Source organism: Vigna radiata, chromosome 7 (assembly GCF_000741045.1).
Source record: "Vigna radiata var. radiata cultivar VC1973A chromosome 7, Vradiata_ver6, whole genome shotgun sequence".
Lineage (NCBI taxonomy): Eukaryota > Viridiplantae > Streptophyta > Magnoliopsida > Fabales > Fabaceae > Vigna > Vigna radiata.
Window position 1 is genome coordinate 27478196 of NC_028357.1, and position 12822 is coordinate 27491017.

The 12822-nt window shown below is 27.5% G+C and overlaps 1 protein-coding gene across 1 annotated transcript; it reads left to right on the forward strand.

The window, feature by feature from the left end:
• Positions 1–8883: 8883 nt before the first annotated feature.
• LOC111241965 (60S ribosomal protein L29-1-like) lies at positions 8884–9159 on the forward strand (the record flags this gene model as incomplete). Its single annotated transcript, XM_022782763.1, has 1 exon — positions 8884–9159. A coding segment is annotated over one exon (276 nt), but the record flags the coding sequence as incomplete, so codon positions are not given.
• Between the last annotated feature and the right edge of the window lie 3663 nt (positions 9160–12822).

Here is a 12822-nt window from a genome sequence, read left to right on the forward strand (position 1 = left end):
CCATTTTGAATCTAGTACTTCTTTTTAATGAAGAATGCATGTTATATAGAAGATGAGTCTCGCTTTTTATACACCTGTATTCACAAAGTTTTGCATGTTGCTCTTCTAGGTCTGTCCATGGTGTCACTCAGGAATATTTTCTTTTCTTCCCTCTCTCTTCGAGGGGGCTCAGGTAAATGGACCAGAAATGGACGTGTGTGGAAAGATAAGGATGCGAAAGAAGATGCCTGTATCAATTCTTGTCCTATTGATAAGGGATTACAAATTTCATTTGGAGCAGTCTCCACAAAGTACAAATGCCAAAGCATATGTATGTAAAGGATGCCAACTTATTTGCATGAAAATCAGTGTAAAATTTTAAAACAATGGGTTTTTTTCGTTTCTCATATCGTTTTATCATTCATATTTTTTTTCTGGTTTTCTAGACAGTGGTATAGGGTTCAACTGTGGAATAAAGAAGTATCTGCTTCTAAACAACATGATTCTGGTTAATATTTAACTAATGTATAGTTAGATGTCATTAATACATAAGATTAATGGACTTTATACAAATATTGATCAAAAGCATACACAAATTACATATATAATAATTTTTCTACTCCTAAACATGCACCTAGTCCAGGTGACATTTGGCCATACACGTGCTTCACGGATGGATGGAAGGAAACACCCAAACTGTGTGCTATTATAGTATTTGTATTTGTTTCAAAAGTTTGATACAGAATCTGACCTGGGTCTGCGCAATTTTACCTGACCCTGCATTTGTTTGTATTAAAACAAGACAATCTGCAGCAGCATACTCACGTCAATTTTCTCAAATAAAGTGCATATTCCCCAACTCAGCAGCATGTGTATGATTTTCTTCCTTAATGCTGCATTCGTTTTAAGGGATGGTACTGTTTAAGGTGATTTGCAAAGATGGATTGTAGTTGGTTTTTATGTTCATTTGAAGGGATTTAAAAAGAAGGGAGGGAGGGGATTTGCGGGATGGTAAGTTAATTTCATCTTCGCTTATGAGAAGAGATTTGCGATGATTTGTTTTGAAAATGGCTTTTCACTTATTTATTTTGTGTTGCAGGTACTGTGTGATTTAGGTCCATAGATGAATTTTTAATTTTTTTTACTTTTTAAAATTTAATTTTAATAATTAATTTTAACTTTTTTATTCTTTATAAATATTTTTACAATTAAATATAACATTAATAAATATCATTTTATATTACTTTAATAATTAGGGACATTTTGGTAATCTTTAATTTTTACCCATTAAACTAATTTTTTAAATCTATCATATCAGTCAAATCTCACACTAATTTTCACAAACTTTACTCTCAAATCCACTTTCAATTACTCACAAATCTACTCAAAAAAACAACAAAAAAATTACTCTCAAATTCACTCAAATCCATTCAAATCATCTCTCCCGAATCATCTCCTAAATCAGAAATTTATGGTTCTTTAAAAGTGTAAAAAAGTAACTACAAAAGTGATAATTTGAAAAGAAGAAGATTTTGCTACTGATTAAAACAGGGAAAATCATTATCATAATTCACAAAACTGCATTTAATGAAATAGAATATGTTTTCTTTGATAAAAAATCTACCTATCATCATTATGTTTGTATGATGTAACAAGGCGAGCAAACAGCAAATCTTGTTTTTCCTACTTCAAGAATGTTTGTAGCTTGGGAATACATTTAGCTTCTGTTTTATTCGGTATAAACGGTTATATACCGGTTTTATGCAGTGAAATCGGTTGGGACAAAGACCACTCGGGATTCATTCTCGAATTTCAGAGTCCAAACTCCTAGGTTGTTTGGATTCGAGTCCAGTTATTTGGATTCGGCGGCGAATTTATTTACATAAATACAAAGGAGAAACAAAAGTTCAAATATTAATGTATAAAATTGTCAGTAAAAAAAACTCAACTAATTAAGATATAAAAATAGAAAAACCAACTAAAAATGGATAAAAAGAAAACTTTACAAGTTAAAATAATCATACTTTCAAAGAAAATATTCCAAAAGAGATATTTTTTTTCTTTCTTAAATTATATATCTAAATAAGCAAGAATAACATAAAAGAAATTATAATGGTTTGTAAAATTCCATCAAACTCCCCTATGTAATAAAAGTTTAGAGGCCTTGCTAGGAAGTCTCACCCATATGGGACTTCCACTTCAAACAATTTTTTAATAGTCTAAATCCAATGAACTGAGAGAGGAAAAAAAAAAGAAATGGCTTAAAATTTAAAATTGTTCCGTTTAAGTGTATTTTTCGAATGTTATTATTTCTAATTTCTAATACGATTTGAGGTGTTATGCTACAACATGACATGTTTCTGATAGAAGTTTACGCTTAAACGTGTGGATGAGGATGAGACTATAATAGAAGCAAATATTATTATGGTGATTCACTGTAAATATCAGTGTTTAAATAAAGTTTTCCCAAGTAATTGTTAAATAGTCAAAATTAAAAAGAAATACATTAAACTTAGTTTCATACGTTAGTTTATAAAAATCTTTTACACTACTCCCTTCAAATCTATATTTTTAATTTGCTTACCATTTAATTTTATCTTACAAAAAATATTTGAATATTATACTACTTCTACTTTTTACTTCAGTAAAAAAATTTATAGAAAAATTTATCCAAAAAAATTTAAAATTAAATGAATTATTTGTCAGAAATAATTTATTGTGGTCCACCACAAAAATTTGAAGTAAAGTAAATCTGTTATTACTCATTAAAGGTTAAAATAGTTTTTGATTTAATCAGAACTGGCAATGCCCTTGTTGGTCACAGCATCGGTCCAATCTGCATTTGTTCTTTTTAAAAGTTGTCAGATCTACCTGATTCCCATAACACTTACAAACAATAGTTATGAATGATGTTATAAAAAGTAATTTTATACTACTTTATTCAAATCTATATTTTTAATTTGTTTATAAGTTAATTCTATCATATAAAAGTATTATTTATATATTATATTACTTCCATTTTTTGTGTAAACATTTAAAGAAAAAATTATTTCAAAATAAATTAAAAAATAAAATTAATCATTTGTGTAAGAAATAATTTATTGTGGTCCACCATAAAAATAAGAAGTCGGATAAATTACTTATTAATCATTAAAGATATTAAAATAACTAGTGAGAATGCAATCATCCTCCTGTCTTGGTCCACCGTGTATTAATTATTTAAAAGTGGGTTTGCTACATAAAACTTACATATTACTATAAAAGTATTTTTATAAGGGTGGTTTTGGTTTTAGTCCCTATTTCAAAGTAAGGTACAATTTAGTCTTCAATTTTTAGGAAATTCTGATTTTAACCTTTTAAAATTAATGACCTTAAAAATCTGGTGGCTGGCTAACGGTAGTCTGACACCTTTTTGTTTTCTTACGCTGACTCAGTTTTTCTTACGCTAAGTCAGCTTCTTACCAAAATCTCTATCGTTGGAGAATCGCAACAGGGAAAAAAAACCTGACGAAGGATCGTTGGATCGCCTCCGATCGTCAAGTTGCCCCTTCTTCCTCTGTCTGCGACTGGCTATCTTCCTCTACACCAACCAAATTGGCGCCATCATTATCATAATCCCCATCAGATTCGCATTTCATATTTCAAAGGCAGGAGCTGCTTCGTCTTCGGATTAGGGATTTGGCGACGCACACGAGGGGCATAAATTTTGATGGGCCTAAAGGACGTTAGCGGAGTACAAGGCGTTGTTGCAAACGCTAGTGGAAACCGACGGTGGAGGCAGAAGAGGAGCATCGTCGGTGTCGAAGTCGGCAGTGGAAGCCTTGCGGACGGTGAAGATTGCATCGAAGAGTGAAACTGTGGTGTGCGTTCTATGTTTTTGTTTTTTTATTTATCCTGAGATTATTGGTATTCTTTATTTCGTCGAAGAAGAGATGTTGTTATGCGTATGTTCTTCCTCTTTGTCGATCCCCTCCAGCTCGTCTCTTATCCTTCCATCAAGGTTTCACTCATCTTCACCTTCACCAGTTACATCACCTAATTTCTTTACTTTATTTGTTTATTTTTTATTTACTTTTCAGATGATCGGGATCAGGACTGGGTTGCCATTGCCGTCGAGGTGAGAGATCCTGGCTCAGCTGCTGGTCTACTTTTTGGTGGAGGATTACACCAATTACTAGATCCATAGGTTTCTGCACAACGGTTGGGGTTACGAGAAGATTCACTACGTTCACCATGAGTACGCTGCTCCCATTGGATTCGCGACGCCCTATGCCCACTGGGCTGAGATCTTGATCCTCGAGATTCCCTCTTTTCTCGGTCCTGCCATAGTTCTTGGCCACATTGTTACCTTTTGGTTGTGGATAAGACTTGGGAAAGGGAAAGAAAGGAAGAGTGTCGAATATGGCTTAAGATAGTATCCATAAGTTTTTTTTTTCTCACTGTTCAGTTTAGTTGGTGCCTTGAAGATGAAACTAACCCTTTCGTTTCATTTCTTGAGTAATTTGATTAGAATGGGTTTTGGGAGTATTTGATTTCATAATTGTCCCAGCTCTCTTAAGTTAGAATGAGAATCTTAATTTGGAACGAGGATGGCAGACCCCTAACCCGTAATGTGTTCTGAGTTGAGGAGAAGAAAGAGGACCTTGGGTGTAGGTTTTGTAGAGGACGACAACGTCAATGACTTTTTCAGAGGGTGGGGAGGTTGGATGGAAAATGGAAGGAAGAGACAAGGGAGAGAGAAAGGGAGAAAAGGTGAGAAACTGACTCAGCGTAAGAAAACAAAAATGGTGTCAGACTACTGTTAGCCAGCTCACCAGATTTTTAACGCCGTTAGTTTTGAAGGACTAAAATCAGAGTTTCCTAAAGATGGAGGACTAAAATGTACCTTACTTTGAAAGAGGAACTAAAATCAAAACCGCCTCAAAGTATAGGGACTAAAAACATATTTAACCCTTTTTATAAATGTATAATTTTAATTATTCATAATTTAATTTCATCTTATAAAAATATTTGTATGATATACTACTTTCATTTTTTTTTCTATATAAATATCTTTAGAGAAATCAATCTCAAAACAAATTCAAAATTAAATAAATTATTTGCATAAGGAATAATTCATTGTAGTTTATCACAAAAACTAGAAATAAGTTAAATTACTTATTACTCATTAAAGGTGTTAGAAATGGATTTGATTCAATTAGGAGAAGAAACACGGTTAATCTCTCCTGTTTTGGTCAATCTGACATTTGGTTTTCTAAAAATATATAAGAAAAATTAGTTTACATAAAACTTACAAATTAATTGGTTTGGTATTTTATAATAGCCTTTTTATATCACTTTCTTCAAATACATATTTTTAATTCACTTTTGAGTTTATTTTATTTTATAAAAGTATTTCTATATTATACTACTTCTATTTTTTTATGTATGTAAATATTTATAGAGAAATTTATCCGAAAAGTTTAAAATTAAATAAAGTATTTATGTCATAAATAATTCATTATGATCACCACAAAAATTAGAAGTTATATAAAATAATTATTATTTAATAAATATGTTAAAATAGCTTTGATTCAATTAGGAGTGACAATGATCTCTTCTCTTTCAAAATGGTTTCTCTTTTCTTAAGGCATCTCTTTCTCAAGTCACCTTACATTTGATTTTCTAAAATTGGGTTTAGGTCAATTGGTTTACCTAAGACCTATAAAATAATATGTTTAATTTAATATCTATTTTAGTCTCTCAATTTGTTAGGTTTGTTCAGATTGGTTTTATCTTTTTTCAGATGCATAGTTTACAGTTCAGGTTGATTTTTTTCTGCTTACAACATTAAATACACTAACTCTGTAATTATCTTTGGCCAAAATTGAATGAATTGTTTAGTTATTGATTGTGTGACATGATGTCGGAAATTTTAAAAATAAAAATTAATGACCATCTGCCCTTTCCATTAATTACCATGACTTATGATTTTCTTTTTACTTAACGGGTGTTGAATACCAATTAAGATTTTTTTTACTTTACTTTTTTAATTTTAATTTTATTATTATTATTATTATTATTATTTATTATTATTATTATTATAAGACATATTAAGAAAATTAAAAATTTAATCTTTTAAATTAAAAAACTAAATTTAAAAAATTATTTATTTAAATTTATAAGAAAAAAAATATAATAAATATTGAATTAATTTAATATTTTTCATATAGTTAAATATATATTAATTAAATATGTATTAATATTTTAAAATATTATTTATTAAAAAATAATATAAAACATATTATACAATTAAAAAAAACTTAAAAACCAATATGTTAGTCATAATTGGAAAAAAGTTAACATATAAATAATTTAAATTGAATGTTAACCGTATTTCAAAATACCATTAACATATACTTTTTAAGTTTTTTTTTTGTTTTTAATTTTTAAATATGTTTTATTTATTTTTTATCTAATCAATAATATTTTATAAATTAAAATATTAATGTATATTTAATTATATGGAAAATATTAATTTAATTAAACATTCATTAATTAAAAAAATATTTTTTTTATTATTGAATTAAAACAAATAAACATTTTTATTTAATATTTTTTATTTTTGTTTTTAATTTAAAATATTAAATTTTATTTTGTAATTTATTATTATTATTATTAAAAAACTAAAAAAATTAAATCAAAACAAATTAAAAAGATAAAATCTTAACCGACATTCAAAACTCGGTGAAATGTTAACATGGATGGATTCAATAAGTTCTTGTCAATAACAAAGCCCACCGAATAGAAACATTAAACTAAAAGTCCATACAAAATGTTCACTCAGGAAAAAAAGACTATATGTCGATAATGAAGAACCATAAGACTGAATTACCCTGCGCCCATAAAAAATCACAAAGCCACTCATGAATGGTAATGAAACTCTGCGCAAAATTTCCTCATGTGATATGAGTTACTATCCCTTGATCACTTATATTACCCGAAACATTTTCCAACTAAAATAGAATATAACTACCGAAATTGAATTGTACATTCAAAATAGTCCTAAGAAGACAGGATCCCAAACGGATACTTGGCATGTCCCCCCTCTTCCAGGTCCATCGCAAGGAAAACGAAAACCTAGATTTGAACGATGGTGGTTATTAATGAAAAAGGCATAATAGGATTTTTTGGAGGTACAGGAGAAATACTAAAGGTGCAAGGAGAAGTGCTTCTCTCATCCTTATCCACCTTGCATTGGATCTTTTAAGAGTGAGTTGAGTTCAACTGGTTTACATAAGAATTATACATAATCAAAACTAGTGTTTATAAAACTATTTTCATACTACTTTCTACAAGTGTATATTTTTAATATGTTTAAATGTTAATTTTATCTCATGAAACATTTGTATATTATAATAATTCCATTTTTTATTAGGATAATTATATGTAAGAAGAATTTTAATTTAAAATGAATTTAAAATTAAGTAAATTATTTGTGTCAGAAATAATTCGTTGTGATCACAAAAGTTGGAAATCAATTAAATAATTTAATAATCATTAAAAGTGTTAAAATAACTTCAATTCAAAACACTACCTCTCTCATCCTTATTCACCTTGCATTTGATCCTCTATAGATGAGTTGAGTCCAGCTTATCTACATAACACTTACAATTAAATAAATCTAATATTTTATAAAAGTATGAACACACTGCTTTGTGTACATTTTTAAATTGTTTATAAGTCAATTTTATCCTATAAAAATATGGTATACATTATAATACTTCTATTATTAATTGGTATATTACTTTATATGATCTTTTTATATTATTTCTTCAAATGCATATTTGTAATTTATTTAAAAGTTAATTTCATCTTATAAAAATAACTGTCTATTATACTAATTTTTGTTATAGAAAACTTTACTTGAAAAAAAAATTATATAAATTGTATACATTTCAGCAATAGTAATTTGTAGTCAGCCACAAAAATCAAAATTGAGTTAAATTATATATTAGTCAATAAAAATGTTAAACAAGCTTTTATTCAATCAAGAGCGACGATGTGTTCCCTTTCATCCAACTCAACCTTCCATTTGTTTTTCTAGAACTCAATCGGAAAAAGTTATTTAACATAAGACTTAAAAATTAATAGGTTTGATATTTTATATAAACCTTTTTATACTAATTTCTTCAAATTTATTTTTTAATATTTTATAAGTTAATTTTATATAAAAAAACATTTGTATATTGTACTAGTTCCATTCTTTATTCTTGTAAATATATAAAGAGAGAAATTTAATTTAAAATAAATTTAAAATTGCGTAAATTATTTGTCTCAAGAGTACCTCATTGTCACTAAATAATTCAAAAGTAAATTAAATAATTTAATAATCATTAATGGTGTTAAAAGAACTTTAATTCTAGAGTAATGGTACCATGATACTTTTACATTCATTTCGCACATATTATAAGGGTAAAATTGTCATAAAATCGTAAAATTTTGTATTTTGTTCAATAAAGAAGAGAGTACAAAGTAGGAAGGGTCGTGTCAAATGAATGTAAAAATTTAGGTGTGTCAAACAATCATTTTACTTAATTCTATGAGCAGTGACAACATTAGTTTCCTCTCATTTTTATCTACCTACATTAGATCCTTTAAAATTGAGTTAAGTCCAGCAAATTTACATAAGACTTACACATAATTAAAGCTAACATCGATTCAATTAGAAATGACAACATTATCTCTCTCTCATCCTGATTCACCTTGCATTGGATAGGTTGACTCTATCTGATTTACATAAGACTTACAATTAAATAAATCTAGGAGAGTTGCTCCCTTCACCACCACACAATGTTCCCTGCACCTCCTCGTTCCTCTTTTTTCCTTCAGTAAAGTTTTAATTTCTGTTTTAACTTTCACTAACATCCAACCACTTACTTAAATCTCATTAATGGTCCTCACCCAGTGTATGAATGCACCCCACAGCCACCACTTCCACGGAAATCAAATTGTTTTTCGTTTTCTAAAAATCACACAACACATAACCAATTCGACAAGGCCCACATAAATGACATCAAGAAGCCCAGGAGGCATCGCCACACTTCCACCAAAGGGATGAACCCCAAGTTTTTGAGGAATCAGAGGTACGCTAGGAAGCACAACAAGAAGAATAGGGAAATTGCTTCCGAAGAAGAGTAAAGTGACAAAACTTTCTAACGGAACCTTTAGGGTTTTTAAACTTGTTTTTTTTTCTTTAAATGAAAAAATTTGTTTGGAATTGTTTGAAATCAATTTTCAGTAATATAATTACTTTGTTCAAATAATACACTAGTCTTCTAATTTTGTTTTCCTGATTTCTATTGAAGAAGACCGTTGATTTTTTTTTATTAATTGAACACTACAACGGATGTTAATGTCCGTTTGATTCTTAAACGGATATGGACATCCGCTGAAGACCAAACGGATGTTCTATATTTGTGTGTTGCAGCATTCCCAATTTTTTAAAAAGTGGAAATTTTGATTCGACGTTTATCTCGGTCAACCATTTTTGTTGTTCCTTGTCATTCTATTGTTTAAAATAGACATTTGTAATTTATTTATAGTTAATTTTATCTTATAAAAATAATTGTATACTATACTAATTTTTATTATTGAAAACTTTATCTGAAAAAGAAAAAATAATATATAAATTATATATTTCAGAAATAATTCTATGTAATTCATCAAAGGTGAGCTAAATTATGTATTACTCATTAAATGGGTTAAATCAGCTTTTATTCAATTAAAAGTGACAATGTATTTCCTTTTCTTTGTATTCCACCTTTCATATGTTCTTTTAGAACTCAATCGGGATAAGTTGTTTTACATAAGTCCAACAATTTAATAGTTTTAATATTTATATAAGCCTTTTTATATTAATTTGTTCAAATATATTTTTTAATTTATTTATAAGTTAATTTTATGTTAAAAACATTTGTATACTGTACTACTTCCATTTTTTTATTCTTGTAAATATATGTATATAAAGAGATAGAAAAAAATTAATTTTAAAATAAATTTAAAATTAAATAAATTAAAATAACATCAATTCAATTAGGAATGACATCACTATCTCTCTCATCCATATCCACCATGCATTGGATCCTTTAAAAGTGAGTTCAGTCCAGTTGGTTTAGATAATTCTTACACATAATTAAACATAGTGTTTTATAAAAGTATTTTTACACTGATTTCTACCCGTGTCTATTTTTAATATGTTTAAATGTTAATTTTATCTTATAAAACATTTGTATATTATACTAATTCCATTTCTTATTTGGGTAATTATATATATGGAGAAATTTAATTTAAAATTAAGTAAATTATTTGTGTCAGAACTAATTCATTGTGACCTCAAAAGTCCGAAGTCAATTAAATAATTTGATAATCATCAAAGGTGTTAAAATAATTTTGATTCAATTAGAAGTGACAACATTATTTCTCTCATTTACCTTTCATTGGATCCTCTAAATGTGGGTTGAGTCTAGCTGAATTCAAATTGATCTATGGGAATCTTTGACCATATTTAAAAAAATAAAAACACTTTTTAATTAGGATTAAAATTGGAATTTTATTATAGTTTAGAGATGTAGGATGAAATACTTGGAGATGTAGGGTGAAACACCCTTAACTTCACCGTCAAGTCCAAAACACAAGTACCTTATTTTTAATTTTAGTGGAGAGAGACCCACGTCCGTAACACTTCATTCCTTCTTTATCTGTATCTCTCATTAGTTATTTTCTTTTCCTAACCTAGTAAGACATAATTATATTTGAAACATTTTTTATTTGAGATAAATGATTTATTTATTGTCTAAAATGAGAAAAAACACATTTTTTAAAATAGATTTAGACTTTTTGAATTTTGGTTATATATTAAAAAAATAAATGTTAGATTGAAGGAAAAAAAATTATAACTTTTTTAATTAAGTGAATCAATTTATTTAACTCATCAAGCCGAATTGGGATGAACAAAATTTGAGTTTAGTGATTCATTTTGAGAAATCTTCTCCTCTAATAAAATTGGAAACAAATTTGGAAATAAAAAAATGCTCAATTTTAATTGTATTGTAATGTATAAAAACTATTTTACTTTTGTGTAACAATTAATCAATATATAATTTAAATAATAGCATATTTATTATTTTAACTTTGTGGAAGATACTACCTTACTTGAATATTTGATATAAAACACGTAAAATTTGTGAATTTAGTTTAGAAAAATTAAAAAAAAAAACATAATAATCTTAATGTACTAATTTTATGTTAATATATCTTAATATTTTAAAATACTATCATTAGAAAAATTATTTATAAAATTGAATATAAAAATCAAGTTTTATAACCATTCGTGAATTACTTAAGAATTATAAGAGAATAGTCTGATTTAATTTTAGTATAAAGTATATAAAAATTTTACTTGATGTTAAGAGTATAAGTTCTTAATCGTTTCCCAAACCCCATAATAGAGATATTACTCAAACGGGAGTATTGATCCATAAAGTGTCATAACTATAATAGATAAACCTTTTGCGAATCCAAAGTGGCAGCATTAGAGTTTCAATTGAATCTCCCATTTCGGCATTTTACTAACTCCCGTGTTCTACATAATTCATATATAACTTACTATTCTACCTCTGCCTATACAAATTAACTTAGGTTTCTTTCTTTTAAGATTGCTCTTAGGATCTTTTGTTTCGTAAAAGAACAAGATAATTAGGTCTTTCGTTATATCTTTTATTATTCTCCCATATGTAAAGTATAGGTAAGGAATGATATATACTTTACTTTTGACTAACTTATGTATAATTTGAATTTTTATGTATATATAAATATATGGATATGGCTGTGGTATATTTCATATTTTATTGATCTTTTTTAATTTTGCATGTATACAAAAATACTTTGTATAAATTAGCAAAAAAAATTCTCAATCTTTTAATGTAACTTGTTACATGGCTAGTTTTGACTCATTAACCTTGTTTTTGTCTTTTATAAACATTTAAAAGGAATATTTTTTAAAATCTAAGTTCCTTTTCATAATCAATATATTTTAGAAGGTTCTTTTTTTATACTTAAATCGAAATCCTATCATTTCCTTCATAAAATGATTAGATGATTTGGAAACTGAAAATCTTAACACACTAACACCGTATTTGACATTACCTCCTTACTTAAGTTATACTACTCTCATGGAGATTTCAAAGTCTATGGGTATGTCACAATTTTTCTCTTCGTTTAACACTTATAATTAACTTTATATATCAATGTCGTGATCTTTATTAGCTACTTAAGGCAAAAAAGCTAAGCAAAGTTGGTGGAATGGAAGTAGGTAAGCTTATAAACAAGGACATAAGGGGTTAGATAAAACATAATTTGATCTTATACTAAAAGAAAACATGAAATGTTATGGTAAATTGTTGTTGGAAGAAACTATTGATATGGATTTTATAAAAGTATAATTAGAACACTTAACTTCAAATGATCACATTCCTAACATAAATATAACACTTTGTAATGTGGTAAAGGAAAATCCATGTGTTGTGCTGCAATACCTTAACAATATGTGATGTTAATTATCAAAGTAATCTTTTATAACTCATATCTTAATATCTTGAAAAGATCTTGATATGCTTAAATATATATTAAGACATTTTTTATGATGCATGCATCTCTTGTTGATGATTTCGCTCGTTGATGTTTATCGTTTTAGTACCATCAAAGTATAAAGTATGAATCAATCCTTAAGAAATTATTGAGCAAAACTTAAAAATTAATTTCTTGTTGATTACCAACATATGATATAATTAATTATTTTAAGTT